This window comes from Hemitrygon akajei, chromosome 16, assembly GCF_048418815.1.
Source record: "Hemitrygon akajei chromosome 16, sHemAka1.3, whole genome shotgun sequence".
Taxonomy (NCBI): Eukaryota; Metazoa; Chordata; class Chondrichthyes; order Myliobatiformes; family Dasyatidae; genus Hemitrygon; species Hemitrygon akajei.
In genome coordinates, this window is record NC_133139.1 from 28179601 (window position 1) to 28198351 (window position 18751).

General features: G+C 45.1%; 1 protein-coding gene across 4 annotated transcripts in view; it reads left to right on the plus strand.

The window, feature by feature from the left end:
• Positions 1-2307: 2307 nt before the first annotated feature.
• The window catches only part of LOC140739897 (3',5'-cyclic-AMP phosphodiesterase 4C-like), a 287627-nt gene continuing 271183 nt past the window's right edge, over positions 2308-18751 (plus strand). For 2 of the 4 annotated variants that reach the window (XM_073068546.1, XM_073068549.1), the window contains exon 1: positions 2308-2342. In XM_073068546.1, coding sequence (XP_072924647.1) covers positions 2323-2342 — 20 coding nt within the window. In that variant the 5' untranslated portion in view covers positions 2308-2322. Of the gene's footprint in view, positions 2343-13187; positions 13680-18751 lie in introns of those variants that run through there. The other 2 variants (XM_073068548.1, XM_073068547.1) reach the window with 2 other exon arrangements.

The window sequence follows — 18751 nt, forward strand, 5'->3', positions numbered from 1 at the left end:
CTTATGGAACAAATCATGCCTGTTTTTAGATAAATCAAATTTACTTGGAATAGTTCTCAATGAAATTGAGAACTTCGCAAAATTGGACCAGAGAGAATCTACATCAGCATGGCTGACCTCAGCATTATCAGTTACATAACGGCGCAGTGTGTCACAAGCTCTGCCCCACAGTACTGATCAAAACTGCATCTCTAGTATTTAGAGAATTACTAACAAAGTAATGTTCCACTGTCAGACAGAAGGATGTGCTGCAGCCATCAAGCAGTAGCAACGAGGGAGTGTGGCACTACTGAAGGGGCAGTGATAAGGGTGAGCCACATTGTCGGAACGTTTTCCCATCGTTTGGCCAGCATTACCTCACTGAGTTTACCTCCTCTGACTATGACGTGTTCCTTTGATAAAGTTCCCCGTTAATGCCCGCTTTAGAGTGCAGCATTCCCTCAGGGCGACCCCGGAGGCATCAGCCTGGTTTTTATACAGAAGCGAGTGGATTAAGGGCTGAACGCACTCCAATGTGAGCTGGAGTGATAAGCCTTCCACAGTCAGGAGCTGCTGGGAAAGAATAACAGCAAGAGTCAGCATTTGCAAGTTTTGCAGTCAGACTTCCTTAATATTGTGATGTGTAGTAGAGATTATCAGTTGACAATTTGATATGACAGGAAGTGGTGAAGATACGATCTGTTCCACTTGTGTTTGAATTTCCCACTCCCCCCCCCATGTTCTTTTCGATGAATCTCAAAAAAATAAACCTAAAAATAGCCAGAGAAAGCCTCACACTTCTTTCATGTTTCTTATGACATTAGAATGTCTCCAACTGCTTTAGAACTCAAATTGATAAATTCGCTTATTATTGTCACTTGAACGGTGATACGGTGAAAAACTTGGTTTTACAGAGAGGTCACTCTAGCACATCAGTACTTTGATGTACAAGGGACAAGGGAAAAAATAGAACAGAATGCAACATATGGTGGTACTGTTGCAAAGAAGGTGCTGGGCAGACAGACAATAAAGTGCAATGTGTAGATGATAAAGTAGATTGGGTTCAATATAACAGTAGAATTGGACTTGTTTTCAGCAGTAGCAAATTGCAAGGGGCAAAGATTGCCTGGTTGACTGGAGCTGATGTGTGCCATTACCAGTATCCTGAAAAACTTCATGCTGATGAACGTCAAAGCCACTAAGCAGTAGTCATTAACAGAAATCACCTTATTTTTCTTTGGTTTTGAGATGATAATGGTCTTCTTAAAGCAGACAAGAATCTCAGGTTGAATTAGGGAGAGGTTAAAGATGCCTGAAAATATCTTTGCCAGCTTATCTGTGCAGGATCTAAAGACACAGCCAGGGATACCATCTGGGCCAGATGCTTTCCATGGGTTCACACTCCAGAAGACCTGTTGAATATTTCACTGTCTCCATTGTTACAGTGTACAAAAAGCAGGAATTGATGTTTGCAAAGTAAGGTCCCACAGCAATATGATAATTACCCACTAATCTCCTTTATTAATAATATCTGAAGGATGAACAATGATCTCAGCTCACAGGGGGAGAACTCCCATCTTCACCTTCAGAATAGGAATCAGGTTTATTATCACCGACATTGGCCGTGAAATTTGTTGTTTTGTGGCAGCAGTACAGTGCAAGGCTGACAAAGAGAGTCTGGGAGAACAGAAAGCTGATGACGCACACCAAGATTGCAGTCTACGGGGCCTGCATCCTCAGCACACTGCTTTACAGCAGCGAGACCTGGAGCCGCTACTCCAGACAGGAGCGGCGTCTCAACGCCTGCCACCTGAGACGCATCCTGGGCATCAAGTGGACTGACCGAGTCACCAACAGTGAGGTCCTGGCCCGCGCCCAGATACCCAGCCTCTTCACCCTGCTCCAACAATGCCGTCTCCGCTGGCTGGGCCACGTACACCGCATGTCAGACGGGAGGATCCCGAAAGACCTGCTACACGGGGAACTGGCCTCCGGCAAGAAAGCACAAGGGCGGCCCCATCTTCGTTTCAAAGATGTCTGCAAGAGAGACATGAACGTCGAGAGGTGGGAGGGCATTGCAATGCGAGCCTAATGCGAGGCTGGAACTACGCAGAGGTCTAAAAAGAGGAGAAGAGAAGCTGAGGCTTGCTGCTGAAGAAAAGCACATTCGCTGAAAAAACAGCTCCAAGACAACACCGGAGGACAGCGCCTTCAAGTGCTGTCACTGCGGCCGAGACTGTCACTCCCGTGTGGGCCTCTACAGCCACAACAGATGCTGCTCTACCAACACACACTGAAGCAAGACTTTCCAGGCGCAGATCCATGGTCTCACGAGACTAACGGATGCCACCAGACCAGACAGTGTAAGACATAAAAATTACTATAACTTCCAAAAACAAATTGATAGTGCAAAAGAGGAAGAGAGAGGTAACATTCATGGATTCAGGGACCACTCAGAAATCTGATAGTAGACAGGAAGAAGCTGCTCCTAAAATATTAGTGTGGGTCTTCAGGCTTCTGAATTTCCTCTCTGATTTTTATTGGATATTTTTATATTTTCTTGAGACCCAACAGTGTAACAGACAGTTGGACAAGTACATGGATTAGAAAGGTTTATAAGGTTATGGGCTAAACACTGGCAAATGGGACTGGCTTGGACTGGTTGAGCCAAAGGACCTGTTTCTGCTCTATAAGACTCTAGATATTAGTTTAGTGTTAGATCTAAATGAAGATCCTTACAACAGAGTACCAGTCCATCATTACTGCCATTTGAATGGAGCATTTCTCCAGCATTGCCGCTCTTCTGATAATGCAGCACTGTCTTTCCAACAGTTTGGGCCTTTTTTAATACTGCCCTTCCAACAGTATGGCCCTCCCTTGTTGCTTCCCCTCAGTGCTGTCCCCTGAAGAGTGAAGCACATTCCTCTTGCCACCTCTCTGAGAGTGCAATGTTCTTTTTGACTGCCCCCTTCAAAGTGCTGCATTTCCTTGTTACTCCCACCTGGTGTTAGCAGTGTTGCTGGGAATGGGACATGACCCCTCAGTTATTTGACTTGAGCAGAAATCCTACCACTGAACTTTGCTGACACTAAAAAAAAATGTAGTCGCTTCAAAAAGTAATGTTTCAACTTTATGAGCCTGGTCTCAAGAACATTTGAGTCTTGCATTTCTGTTTTCTCAGCCTGAGAAGTCTTCATTTACCCTAAACTGAAGCACTGATGAGAACCGCAAACACTGTCCCACAAGCTTCCTACACCCTTCCTGCAGCCTTATCACCTTTCCTGCTTCAGCTCTCTATACTATTACTATATACTATACTTTACTTTATTGTCACCAAACAATTGATACTAGAGCGTACAATCATCACAGTGATATTTGTTTCTGCACTTCGCGCTCCCTGAAGTACAAATCGAAGTAAATATAATAAAAATTTAAATTATAAATCATAAGTAGAAAATAGAAAAGGGAAAGTAAGGTAGTGCAAGTCAGGTCCAGATATTTGGAAGGCACGGCCCAGATCCGGGTCAGGATCTGTTCCTCCAGTCCCTATCTCTGAAGCTTCCCAGTCTGATCCTCACTCCACCATGTGCCCTGGCTGTCTGGAATATCATCCCCAGAACTGATCGTCTGCATCTGCTGCTCTTTCTCAAAAACATTCCATAATTTGGATTCCCTATCCTTTCAGTCAAACGTTGGGTCGCTGCTCTTCCTCCGCCATGATACACGGTTGCCTCTCTTTATCTTGGATGTGCCACAGAGCAGCTCCTCACTTCAAGGACAAAGCTCTTGTTGTTTCTATAGCAGAATGGGATACGAAAATAAGGGAGAAAGTACATCAGTAGGTCAAAGGATATGGGGAAGAGGGTGGGTTAATGGAGTTAGGAAATACCTGGAGAAGGTGTGGGCTGGTGGATTTGAGGGACATGGGGAGGAAGTGAAATGGTGAGGTGAGATGGGGATTTGGGAGGAATTGTTGGTGCTGGGATTTGGGATGAATTTCCTTGTAAGGCCAATGTGGATCTTTCTTGGTAAAGCAACTAGATGATATGTGTTAACACAGTGACACATTTAGTCCACAAGGGAACCCTGCTATTTCTTGGCTTGCAAGCTTGAAGTGGCCGAGGCAGAGAGTCCAATAAACAGACTGAAGGGTGTCCATAGCAGCTGTTAAGGATGAAAAGGCAGTGAGAGTCTGTAGAGCCACTGATCAAAGGGAGCCATTAAACCTCTCAAATATAAACCAGTGTCTGGCTCGTGTTGGTGTTATGACCCTTATTAGATAAACTCTGGGATATAATCAGTTCCTTACACAAGAATAATGTGGATTCAGTTGCAGTGATAATATCAACCCCACAAACAGCATGTAGCACTTGTGCACTAGGAAGAAGAGATTGGCCTTTCTCTGTCACCTTCACCTAACCACCACGTCTTGGCATACCAATCAGTCAGGTTTAATATCACTGGCATACGTCGTGAAATGTGTTGTTTTGTGGCAGCAGTACAGTGCAATACATTATAATATAAACTACAAATTACAATAAGAAGTACATATATATATATCAAAAAGGAAATTAAATTCCATAAGTAGTGCAAAACAAGAGGGAAAAAGTACTGAGGTAGTGTTCATGGGTTCATTGTCCATTCAGAAATCAGAGGGGAAGAAGCTGCTCCTGAAACATTGAGTATGTGTTTTCAGACTCCTGTATCTTCTCCTAGCAATGGGAAGAGGGCATGTTACGGCTAATGGGAGTCCTTAATGATGGATGCCACTTTTTTGAGGCATTGCCTTTTGAAGGTATCTGCAATTCTGGGGAAGTTAGTGCCCATGATGGAGCTGACTGAGTTTACAACTTTATGCAGCTTTCTTCTGATCCTGTGCAGTGGTCCCTACATAAGAGACGGTGATGCAACCAGTCAGAATGATCTCCACTGTACATCTGTAGAAATTTCCATGTGTCTTTGGTGACACACCAAATCTTCTCAAACTCCTACTGAAATATATAGCTGCTGCTGTGCTTTCTTTGTAATTGCATCAGTATGTTGGGACCAGGATAGATCCTTAGAGGTGTTGACACATAGGAATTTGAAACTGCTCACCCTTTCCACTCCTGATCCCTCAATGAGGACTGGTGTGTGTTCCCTCGGCTTCTCCTTCCTGAGTTCAACAATCAATTCCTTTGTTTTATTGACGCTGAGTGCCAAGTTGTTGCTGCAACACCATTCAATCAGCTGATCTACCTCACTCATGTACACTTTCTCATCACCATCTGAAATTCTGCCAACAATAGTTGTGTTGTTGGCAAATGTATAGAGGGTGTTTGAGTTGTGCCTAGCCACACAGTTGTGGGTGTAGAGGAAGTAGAGCAGTGGGCTAAGCATGCATCCTTGAGTTGTGCCAGTGTTGATTGTCAGTGAGGAGGAGACTGTGATCTATTGGTGAGGAAGTCAAGGCTCCTATTGCAGAGGAAGGTACAGAGGCCCATGTTTTGGAGCTTGTTTATTAGAAATGAGTGTATGATTGTATTGAATGCTGAGTGGTAATCAATAAGCATCAGCCTAGCATGGGATTGCTGTTGCCCAGGTGATCCAAAGCTGAGTGGGGAGCCAATGAGATTGCATCCGCTGTAGACTTAATGTGGCTATAAATTGTAGTGAGTTTTGGTCCTTGCTTTGGCAAGAGCTGATTCCAGCCATGACCAACCTCTTAAAGCACTTCATCACAGTAGAAGTGAGTGCCTCTGAAGGACAGTCACTAAGGCAGCTCTCCCTGCTCTTTTTGGACACTGATATGATTGTTGCCCTCTCAAAGCAGATGGGAACCTCCGACGTGAGAGGCTGAAGATGACCATGTTGAGTTGGAAAGTTTGGCAGTCAATTTGGAGACAGCAAGATCCCACGAACATAATATTATCTAAGCAGAACATCTTCTTTTAATGATGTAACTTAAAGGTACATACTTGTCCCAGGATGGCAGATGGATTTCATCTGCTCTTCTTCAAAATATTGGTTGCGAGCTTATTTGTAAACATCGTCAGTGGTGGTGTGCAGATATAGCCTATACCTCCGACAACATTTTTCTCAGTACTGAACTGAAGATGACAGCTTTGCACTCGCTGCATTCTTTTATTTCTGTTCCCTCTTTCTTTCTTTCTTTCTCCATTTCTGCCTCACATGCTCTTACTCTCACTCCCTCACTTTCTTATATTGTCTCTCTCCTTCTCTCACTCACTCTCTCACTCTTCTTTTTCATCAGTTGATATTCCATCCCCCCCACTCTCATTCTCTTTCACACCCACCCCACACTCATAATCCTCTCAGAACCATCAGCAACTGTGGAACACGCTTTCTATCAGTCACTAAATGAACCGAAGAATCTCGCTCTTACTTGAGCAAGATTTGGTGATATGAGGTATGACTTTCATGTCACAAGATAGGAAGACAAGTGACATATTGGTCTTTGTTGCAATGGAGTTTGAATTAGGAAATAGGGAAGTGTTATTACAATTGTATAGTGCACCCAGAGCTTTAGACAATTATTCGACCCTTAAGGAAGGATAAGTGGAAGCGGTGGTGGGAACAGTCTGAAAGAGCTTCATTAATCCTGGCTTAAAAGGGGTTGTCCTATCAAAGTTGCTGAGGAATTAAGATCTCTATTCTTTGAAATTTAGAAGAATAAGATTAAAAGACATTGGAGCAGATATAGGCCATTTGGCCCATCATGTCTGCTCTGCCATTCCATCATGGCTGACTTGTTAACACTCTCAACCCCTTCGCCCTGTAACCTTTGGTCTCCTTACTAATCAAGAACCTATCAACCTCCCACTGGTATGACCTCCACAGCCATCTGTGGCAATGAATTCCACAGATTCTGGCTAAAGACGCTCCTCCTCATCTCTGTTCTAAGGTAATGTCCTATTCTGAGGCTGTTCCTTCTGGCTCTAGACCATATATGTCAAACTCAAGGCCCGCGGACCAAATGCGGCCCGCGGTGGAATTATCTTTGGCCCGCGAGATAATATCTAATTACTATTAAAGCTGGCCCCAGTAATCGAAGCACCTATGGCGTATGATATGGCTAATGCCGAGTTTGTTCAGGTACCAGGTTTTCAGGGTTTTTAGTGTTTATTCGGCAGTCTTGCTCGGCAGTCTTCTTCATAAGAAACGGAATTTGTAAAGTGAAACACTTTGTAGTTATAGCAGAGACTGAGACACATGAGAGCAGGCTAAAAAAACGGAGGCAACGAAAGCTGCGTTCGCACGCGTCCGACTGATCCGGCCCGCATGAAGCTGCATTTTGCTCAATCCGGCCCGTGACCTAAAATGAGTTTGACACCCCTGCTCTAGACTCACACACTTTAAGAAACATAAAAAGAATGAGGGATGATCTCAATAAAACATACAATATCTAGTCACATATAATAGGTGTGATAAGGTAGAGGTTGTGATGATTCCACATGGGAGAATCTCAAACAAGGGATATAGTTGCAAGATTAGGAAGTGGTATGTAAAACTAAGGTGCATATGAACTTCTTCCAGAGGATGGAGAACCTGGAGGGTTGTGGAGTCCAAGTTATAAGAGTAATTAAAGATTTCTAAATGATCCGGGAATTTGCCAACATGCAGAGAAGAAATGACATAGTGTTGCAGTTGTATAAGTAACTGGTGAGGCTGCACTTGGACTCCTCAGTTAAACTGGAAACAGTGCAGAAAAGATTTATGATGATGTGGCCAGGTGTTGTATATTTTTTTTTTACAAAATTCCTTTATTACAAATATTGGTGCTATACAATATGTACAAAACAGTGAGGGCCTGGTGTTATAGGGAGAGGTTGGCCAGGCTATATATTGTAGTGCAGAACAATGAGGGCTGACCTTCTCAAAATGTTTAAAATTATGAAAGGCATAAATAAGTAACAACCTTCTCCCCAGGTGGGGGAGCCCAAAACCAGGGAGAGAGAGGAAAGTTTTACAAGGGACCTGAGTGGCAACTTTTTCTTATAGAGAATGGTGAGTATATAGAATGAACTGCCAGAGGAAGTGGTTGAGGCAGGTCCAGTGACATCAGTTACTCTTGGATAGTTACATAGAAGGTGGGACATAGAGGGAAATGCACAAGAGACAGGAAATTGGACTAGCTGGATGGGCACCATGGTTGTGATTGACTGATTGTGCCAAAGGATCTTGCTCTGTTGCTCTATAATTATCACTCCATAATGTCTTTACAGATCAGATGTAGGCAGGACAGAATTGAAGAAACCAGTTGGCCTACTCGTTCTCAGCTTTTTATGGCCATTCAAGCCTGCTGCATTATTCAATATGATCATGGCCAACCATTCACTCAGTACCCGTTTCCTGTCAGTTAAGGACATCACTACTGCACACGATACTTAAAGTACACATGTAGTAGGAAATACCTGCCCCTGTACTCAATTCCTCTTTAGTTTTGGTTTGTCAACTAAAGCACTTGAAAACTTCTACAAGTGTACCGTGGAGAGCATTCTGACTGGCTGCTTCAGTGTCTGGTCTCTGGGGGAGGGGGAAGGTGGGTAGTGCATAAGATCGATGTAAGTTGCAGAAACTTGTAAAATTACTCTTCTCCATTATGGGTACTAGCCTCTGTAGTACCCAAGACATCTTCAAGGAATGGTGCCTTAGGAAGCTGGCATCTATCATTTAGCACCCCCATCACCCAGGGGATGCCCTCTTCTCATTGTTACCATCGGGTAGGAGGTACAGAAGCCTGAAGGCACACACTCGGTGATTCAGGAACACCCTCTTCCCCTCTGCCATCCGATTTCTAAATGGACATTGAACCCATGAACTGTTTTTTGCACTACTAATTTTAACTTTATATATATATACACACACACACACACACACAGAGTTTTATATATATATAAAGAATAAAGGGTATAAAGGTAGTAAGGTAAAAGGGCTAAAGTGCATGTACTTCAATGCAAGAAGCATCAGGAACAAATGTGATGAACTGAGAGCTTGGATACTTACATGGAATTATGATGTAGTGGCCATTATGGAGACTTGGCTGGCACCAGGGCAGGAATGGATTCTCAATATTCCTGGATTTCAGTGCTTTAAAAGGGATAGAGAGGGGGGAGAAAGAGGAGGAGGGGTGGCATTACTGGTCAGGGATACTATTACAGCTGCAGAAAGGGTGGGTAATGTAGCAGGATTTTCTTTTGAGTCAGTATGGGTGGAAGTCAGGAACAGGAAGGGAGCAGTTACTCTACTGGGGGTATTCTATAGGCCCCCTGGTAGCAGCAGAGATACCGAGGAGCAAATTTGGAGGCAGATTTTGGAAAGGTGCAAAAATAACAGGGTTATTATCATGGGTGACTTTAACTTCCCTAATATTGATTGGCACTTGATTAGTTCCAAGGGTTTAGATGGGGCAGAGTTTGTTAAGTGTGTCCAGGATGGATTCCTGTCACAGTATGTTGACAGGCCGACTAGGGGGAATGCCGGGTCAGGTCACAGATCTCTCAGTGGGTGAGCATCTGGGGGACAGTGATCACCGCTCCCTGACCTTTAGCATTATCATGGAAAAAGATAGAATCAGAGAGGACAGGAGAATTTTTAATTGGGGAAGGGTAAATTATGAGGCTATAAGGCTAGAACTTGCGGGTGTGAACTGGGATGATGTTTTTTCAGGGAAATGTACTATGGACATGTGGTCGATGTTTAAGGATCTCTTGCAGGATGTTAGGGATAAATTTGTCCCGGTGAGGAAGATAAAGAATGGTAGGGTGAAGGAACCATGGGTGACAAGTGAAGTGGAAAATCTAGTCAGGTGGAAGAAGGCAGCATACATGAGGTTTAGGAAGCAAGGATCAGATGGGTCTATTGAGGAATATAGGGTAGCAAGAAAGGAGCTTAAGAAGGGGCTGAGAAGAGCAAGAAGGGGGCATGAGAAGGCCTTGGCGAGTAGGGTAAAGGAAAACCCCAAGGCATTCTTCAATTATGTGAAGAACAAAAGGATGACAGGAGTGAAGGTAGGACTGATTAGAGATAAAAGTGGGAAGATTTGCCTGGAGGCTGTGGAAGTGAGCAAGGTCCTCAATGAATACTTCTCTTCGGTATTCACCACTGAGAGGGAACTTGATGACGGTGAGGACAATATGAGTGAGGTTGATGTTCTGGAGCATGTTGATTTTAAGGGAGAGGAGATGTTGGAATTGTTAAAATACATTAGGACGGTTAAGTCCCCGGGGCCTGATGGAATATTCCCCAGGCTGCTCCACGAGACAAGGGAAGAGATTGCTGAACCTCTGGCTAGGATCTTTATGTCCTCGTTGTCCACGGGAATGGTACCGGAGGATTGGAGGGAGGTGTATGTTGTCCCCTTGTTCAAAAAAGATAGTAGGGATAGTCCGGGTAATTATAGACCAGTGAGCCTAATGTCTGTGGTGGGAAAGCTGTTGGAAAAGATTCTTAGAGATAGGATCTGTGGGCATTTAGAGAATCATGGTCTGATCAGGGACAGTCAGCATTGCTTTGTGAAGGGCAGATCGTGTCTAACAAGCCTGATAGAGTTCTTTGAGGAGGTGACCAGGCATATAGATGAGGGTAGTGCAGTGGATGTGATCTACATGGATTTTAGTAAGGCATTTGACAAGGTTCCACATGGTAGGCTTATTCAGAAAGTCAGAAGGCATGGGATCCAGGGAAGTTTGGCCAGGTGGATTCAGAATTAGCTTGCCTGCAGAAGGCAGAGGGTTGTGGTGGAGGGAGTACATTCAGATTGGAGGGTTGTGACTAGTGGTGTCCCACAAGGATCTGTTCTGGGACCTCTACTTTTTGTGATTTTTATTAACGACCTGGATGTGGGGGTAGAAGGGTGGGTTGGCAAGTTTGCAGATGACACAAAGGTTGGTGGTGTTGTAGATAGTGCAGAAGATTGTCGAAGATTGCAGAGAGACATTGATAGGATGCAGAAGTGGACTGAGAAGTGGCAGATGGAGTTCAACCTGGAGAAGTGTGAGGTGGTACACTTTGGAAGGACAAACTCCAAGGCAGAGTACAAAGTAAATGGCAGGATACTTGGTAGTGTGGAGGAGCAGAGAGATCTGGGGGTACATGTCTACAGATTCCTGAAAGTTGCCTCACAGGTAGATAGGGTAGTTAAGAAAGCTTATGGGGTGTTAGCTTTCATAAGTCGAGGGATAGAGTTTAAGAGATGCGATGTAATGATGCAGCTCTATAAAACTCTAGTTAGGCCACACTTGGAGTACTGTGTCCAGTTCTGGTCGCCTCACTATAGGAAGGATGTGGAAGCATTGCAAAGGATACAGAGGAGATTTACCAGGATGCTGCCTGGTTTAGAGAGTATGGATTATGATCAGAGATTAAGGGAGCTAGGGCTTTACTCTCTGGAGAGAAGGAGGATGAGAGGAGACATGATAGAAGTGTACAAGATATTAAGAGGAATAGACAGAGTGGACAGCCAGCGCCTCTTCCCCAGGGCACCACTGCTCAGTACAAGAGGACATGGCTTTAAGGTAAGGGGAGGGAAGTTCAAGGGGGATATTAGAGGAAGGTTTTTCACTCAGAGAGTGGTTGGTGCGTGGAATGCACTGCCTGAGTCAGTGGTGGAGGCAAATACACTAGTGAAATTTAAGAGACTACTAGACAGGTAGATGGAGGAATTTAAGGTGGGGGGTTATATGGGAGGCAGGGTTTGAGGGTCGCCACAACATTGTGGGCTGAAGGGCCTGTAATGTGCTGTTCTACTCTATGTTCTATATACTGCAGTTCAGTTTTTTCTCGGTATTTATTTATAATGCATTTCATTGTACTGCTGCTGTAAAGTTAACAAATTTCACAGCATGTGCCAGTGAAATTAAACTGATTCTGGTTCACCAGGAAGGCCAATATACATTTTCCTTTCTTAACTACCTGGTGCAGTTGCATGCTTACCATCATTGACTGATGCAGGCCGCTCAAGTCTCACTGCACTTCCCCCTTTCCCAATATAGCACCAATCAATCAGACAATCAGTTTTCAATCAGCCTTCTTGGTTTTGCCACCAAATTGAAAAATATTATACTGCATGTGTCATGCATCTTTCAACATATCCAAATGATGTTGGCGTCCTCCGCACAGCTCTCACTCCCACTCGAGAATAAAGGGTCTTGATCATGTAAGTATAGTGGAGCTGGTAACCAGGAGACACAATAAACTAGTGAACGGGAGGCGTACAGGAGTGAGATAGATCTGCTGGTTGAGTGGAGTTGCAACAACAACCTTGCGCACAACATCAGTAAGAACAAGGAATTGATTATGGACGTAAGGAAGAGGAAGCCAAGGGTCACAGTCCTCACGGAGGAGTCAGCAGTGGGAAGGGTGAGCAGTTTCAAGTTCATGGGTGTCAACATTTCTGAAGTTCTATCCTGGGCCCAACATATTGATGCAATTACAAAGGGGGCATGCTGACAGATATATTTCAAAAGGAGCTTGAGGAGATTTGGCGTGTCACCAAAGACTACCACATTTCTACAGATGTACTGTGGGGAGCATTCCAACTGGTTCCATCACCACCTAATATGGAGAGGCCAGAACATGGAATGCTGGAGATGGCTATAAAGCCAGCCAGCTCCACCATGGGCACCAGTCTCCCCGCCATCTAGGACATATCCAAAAGACGACGACTCAGGAAGGCGTCATTAAGGACATCATTAAGGACCCCCACCAACCCCTCTTTTCATTACTACCATCATTACTAATGGTATAGGAGCCTGAAGACACACACTTAACGTTTTACCATCGGATTTCTGAACGGTCTTGGGAATCCATGAACACTACTTCTGCTCACCTTTCACCACTTATTTACAGTATGCATACCTGGTGAAGAAAGGTTCGTTAGCAAACTTTTTTTCAGACCTGTGTTGCAACGCCTCCCTCTGCCACGTGTGTTCTTAGCTGCCCCCGAAATGGTGAAGTGAACGGGAATGTGTGCGGGAGGGGAAACCTTTCAGGGGCCGGGGGGTTGAGGGAATCCTGGGTGACAGGAGACTTAAAGGAGGTGTAATCACCCCCTCCCCCACATGCCCACGCCTCTCTAGCCCCACAACCCTCCGAGACCTCCGCGCCTCCCTTGGCCTCTTGCCCACCTCCGATCCACATCCGAGGCTGTGCCTGACTCCGGGCTCTGACACTCCCTTCCGCCTCTCTTTCCTCAGACTGGTGCCTTAAACCCTCCCGCCGATCACTCACTTCAGCTCGCATTTCCTGACGTGGTTGGGAGTGAAATTCCGCCTCACAGCACTCGCGTGGATCACCTCGGAACTTGCGTTTTTAGAGGTACTTTCTAGTTGGACACCTTGCTCCGTAGAACTTCGACTTGTTAACGGGGTGCCTGCCGATAATCTACCGTTCTTAAATCAGTGCTGCTTTGTGCGCCGAAATAGTTAAACCGGTGCTGCCCTGCATGTTTAATTTGTCGATAAACATCAGGGTTTGAGGAGTATTTACAGACTCCGATATGTTGTGCACACTCATTAGGACCTGGTCGCTGGGAGAAAGCTGTTAGCGCTGAACGTCAGCGGGTGACAGCGCCGAGCGGCGGCAGGAAGCAGTCACCCTCTGCGGAGTGAATTCAGCTCTCGTCCCCGTCCCGGTGAGCGAAGGCAAGGCACGTTCTAATTCATAAAAGGCAACTTATCCCGCAACAGCAGATTAGACCGGTAAGAAAACACCATCAAAGTTTTTTTTTTAAATTTAAAATTTAAGTCACCAGACGCTGGGGGCTGCCCCCAACTAATGGCCCGAAGTTCACCCAGCCACGGGATAGTGTGCCGTTCGGACCCCTGTTACACGGCAAAGGAGCAAGAACAGTAAAGCCCCGTTGCGGGGTGTGCGCTGAGGGGGGCTGGCCGGTTTTTAAAGGACGCATTTGTCGGGATGGACGTCGACCTGGAACTGCAGACTGTCAACCAACCACCCGTCAATCTAGTCAGAAATTCTGAAGTAATTACTTTCCCCTGAGGGTGAAATCAGAAATTCTGGAGAAACTTCTTGGCCCTGAGAACTCTTACCTAGGGGAAAGGGGCGGGTGGCAAGCAGAGAGAGGTTGGAGGCAAGCTGGATAACATAAGGGAGGGTGAGAAGGATAGGTAGGCTGATGTAGAGGGCTCGTAGGTTTGGTGTTAGATTGAATCTGATCCTGACTTCTGTTCAATTTTGAAAGTCTTTGTCTACCTGTCAGCTGCTTAAGAAATAAACCTAGAAAGGACTCTGTGTACTGTTACCCTTTGATGGAGGAGTCATGGGGAGAGATGCTCCCACTTTTATTGTGCTGTGTTAGCCCTGTATCAGTGCTAGAATTGCCCCCCCCCCATTCACTAGCCAGATACACCCATTTAAAGGGATAATGGGCAGGGTTGTGTTTCACTGCCAGTGAGGTGGCTGGACACAGGGAAGGGAGGGTGAAGGCTGTGAGTCCCAACTTCCACACTGGGTCTCGGAAACTCGATTCTGTTTCAGGCAATCCCCTAGCATTTTCTAGCTGTGCAATGGAGAGAGCAGATTGTCTGCACAGCAGCTAATGACATTTGAAAAGATCAGGGCATTAGCAAAATATCCGTATTCCACAAACATTCCCTCTTCCCCTCCCCAGGGGCATCACCCCATGCCCTCAGCCTCCCCTCTATCTCTGAAACCCTTGGCAGATTCACAGTCCTCTCAGATCTCCTGAGGTCTCTCTGATCTCAACCCCATTTCATTTGTTATCAACCCCCAATTTCCATCTTTCTGCCATTCAAGACAGTGCCCCAAATGTCTTCGCTCAGTGCTCCCTCACTAAACTTCTTCAGTACTTTAAACTTCGCTCTTTTACCTAGTGTAAGCTCACGCCATGGATGTGCCTCTTTAAATTGCCTTTCATATTGCGCCTGTGAGATGCCTTGAGGTGGTTTGACAAGTTGAGGTGCTTTTGCAACACGGGTTTTTGTATGGTGTTGAATAGTGTGACACAGTGACAGGAGATGGGTCAGCGATAAGAAAAATATCTGAGCTGCATGCCACCGGTCGGGGCACTGTCAGCTAAGGCAACTCCTCTGGGCAGTCCTGTTCTCAGCCTGAGCTACTGACTTAAGGTTTTGGCCCTGAATATAAACAGAAGGCAAGGAAGATCTGAAAGTGACGAAAACATAATGAATTGCATAGGGCCTTTAATGATACAACATCTAGGCTACTGTAAAAAAATTTAAATCTTTACATAAGGAAGAATGTAATTGCCATAGAAAGAGGGTGTGAAGATTTGCTGTTCTGGTTGCAGCAATGGTGATTTTGCTACATGACAAAAATTGATTAGACTGGGATGGTATCATCTAGCACACCTTTCCCTCCCTGTCCCCCCCCCCCCCCACTTCCTGCTTTCCACAGGGATCACACCCTACGTGACTCCCTCGTCCATTCGTCCCTCCCCACTGATCTCCCTCCTGGCACTTATCCTTGCAAGCAGAACAAGTGCTACACCTGTCCCTGCACCTCCGCCTTCACTACCATTCAGGGCCCTAAACAGTCCTTCCAGGTGAGGTGACACTTCACCTGTGAGTCTGTTGGGGTCATAAACTGTGTCCAATGCTCTTGATGTAGCCTCCTGTATAGCAGTGAGACCCAATGTAGACTGGGAGACCGCTTCGTCAAGCACCTACACTCTGTCTGCCAGAGGAAGCTGGATCTCCCAGTGGCCACCAATTTTAATTCCACTTCCCATTTCCATTCCAATATGTCCATCCATGGCCTCCTCTACTGTTATGATGAGGCCACACTCAGGTTGAAGGGACAACACCTTATATTCCGTCTGGGGAGCCTCAAACCTGATGGCATGAACATCGATATCTTGAACTTCTGGTAATGTGCCCATCTCTGCTTCCCCATCCCCTCTTTCCTTGCTCACCTTATCTCCTTGCCCACGAATCGCCTACGTCTGGTGCTCCTCCCCCCTTTTTCCATGGCCTTCTACCCTCTCCTATTAGATTCCCCTTTCACAGCCCTGTAGCTCTTTCACCAAACAACTCCCAGCTCTTTACTTCACCACTCCCCCTCCTGGTTTCACTGATCACCTTGTGTTTCTCTCTTCCCCCCACCTTTTAAATATACTCCTCATCTTTCTTCCCCAGTCCTGCCCAAGGGTCTCGGTCCAAAACATTGACTGTACTCTTTTCCATAGAAGTTGCCCGGCCTGCTGAGTTCCTCCAGCACTTTGTGTGTGTTGCTTTGGATTTCCAGCATCAGCAGATTTTCTCTTGCCTGGGATAGTATTCTCTAATTTTTAAAAGAATGATTGAAGATCTCAATACACAATTCTTACAGGGATTAACAGGCTGGGTGCAGTGACAATGTTTCCTTTGGCTGAGGAATCCAGAACCAAGGGCCACCATCCAAGAACTCAGAGTAGGTTATTCAGAATTCAAATAAGGAGACATTTTTTCACCTACAGGCTGAAAAATCCTTGAATTCAGGACCATATATGGAGGTTCAGTGGTTAAGTTAATTCAATACTGAGATTGATAGATTTTTAGATAATAATGTAATCCAAGGGCAATGTGCATTGGGCATGAAAATGGAGTTGAAGTAGAACTCAAATATGGCTTGATGAAGAGCTCAGTAGACTCGAAGAACCAGATGACTGTGAGATCATAAGACATAGGAGCAGAACTAAACCACTCGGCCCATGTAGTCTACTGCAACATTTGACCATTTATTTCCCTTTGCAAACAATTTTCCTGCCTTCTCCCTGTCATCTTTGACACTGTGACTACTCCAGAATCTATCACCCTCTGCTTTAAATATGCCCAGTGACCTCCACATCCATCTGTGGCAACGAATTCCGCAGATTCACCACCATCCGGCTAAAGAAATTGATATTCATCTTTTTTGTAAAGAGATGTCATTCTACTCTGAGGCCACGCTCTCTGATCCTAGACTCTCCCACTATTGGAAACACGCTCACTCTATCTAGGACTTTTAATATTCTGTAGGTTTCAATGAGATCCCTCCCCATTCTTCTAAACCCCATCGAGTACAGGCCTAGAGTCATTAAACACTCCTTCCTAGTCCTTGTCCAGCTGAGTGGTTCAGGCAGCTAACTCCTTTTCCTGTGCTTTATCTTCTTGCATAGTATGTTTAATCCTATAGTATGTTTAATCCTATAAGATTATAGGAAATTAAGTATTGATCTAATTTACGATTTAAAATATTGCTTGGTTGAACAGAGAGGGGGGGGAGAGAGAGAGGGAGAGAGGGAGAGAGAGGGAGAGAGAGATGAGAGAGATGATAAATTGATGGATTTCTGGGGGCTTGGGAAAGGTAAGCACAAACTTAAACCAAGAGCCTCACACAGAGGCTGACAAGATTCTGGAATCCACTCACTCAAAAGAGCTGCTGGACTTGGGTGTTAATTGGAAATCTTAAAGCTGAGCTGGTTCGATATTTTTGTTCAGGCAAGTGTCATATAAATAAGATGGGGAGATGCGTAAAGTATCGGATCATAATGAAATAGATTCTGAGGTTAAGAGTTCATCTTATCATATTAGGAAACCATTCAATAGTCTTATAACAGCTGGGTCGAAGCTATCCTTGAACTTGGTGGTGTCCACTTTCATGTTTTTTATCTTCTGCCGAATGGACAAGTGGAGAAGAGAGAGTATCAGGGTGGGTGGGGTTTTTGATTATGCTGGCTGCTTTATAACCATATAATCATATAACAATCACAGCACGGAAACAGGCCATCTCGGCCCTTCTAGTCCATGCTGATGCTTACTCTCACCTAGTCCCACCGACCTGCACTCAGCCCATAAACCTCCATTCCTTTCCTGTCCATATACCTATCCAATATTTTATTAAATGACCATATCGAACCTGTCTCTACCACTTCTACTGGAAGCTCGTTCCACACAGCTACCACTCTCTGAGTAAAGAAGTTCCCCCTCGTGTTACCCCTAAACTTTTGCCCCTTAACTCTCAACTCATGTCCTCTTGTTTGAATCTCCTCTACTTTCAATGGAAAAAGCCTATCCACGTCAACTCTATCTATCCCCCTCATAATTTTAAATACCTCTATCAAGTCCGCCCTCAACCTTCTGTGCTCCAAAGAATAAAGACCTAACTTGTTCAGCCTTTACTGGAGTAGTGGGAAGTATAGACAGAATCCATAGAAGGAAGGCTGGTTTCCATGATATACTGAACTGTGTCTTTAACTCCCTTCAGTTTTTTGTTATGTGCAGAGCAGCTGCCGTACCAAGCCATTAGATAGGATACCTCTACCATGCACTGATAAAAGGTGGTAATGGTTGTTGGGGGACATGCTAAATCTCTTTAGCCTCTTGACAAAATAAAAGTGTTGGTGAACTTTCTTGGCCATGGTATCTACATGATTGGACCAGGACAGGCTACTGGTGATATTCACTCCGAGTAGCAAACACCCTGCCTCCTTCCTGAAGTCAATGGGCAACCCTATTGCTTTGCTGACATTGAGGGAGAGGTTGTTGTCATGGCACCATGTCTCCGAGCTTGCTATCTCCTCCCTGTACTGAAGCTCATCATTATTTGAGATAGGGCCCACTACGGTGGTTTTATTTGCAAAACTGTAAATGGAGTTGGAGCAGAATCTGACCACACCATCATGAGTGTACAGGAAGCAGAGTAGGGGGCTGAGGATGCAACCTTATAGAACACCAGTGTTTAGAATAATCATGGAGGAGGTGTTTCCACCCACCTTTACCGATTGTGGAGTGTTGGTTAGGAAGTTAAG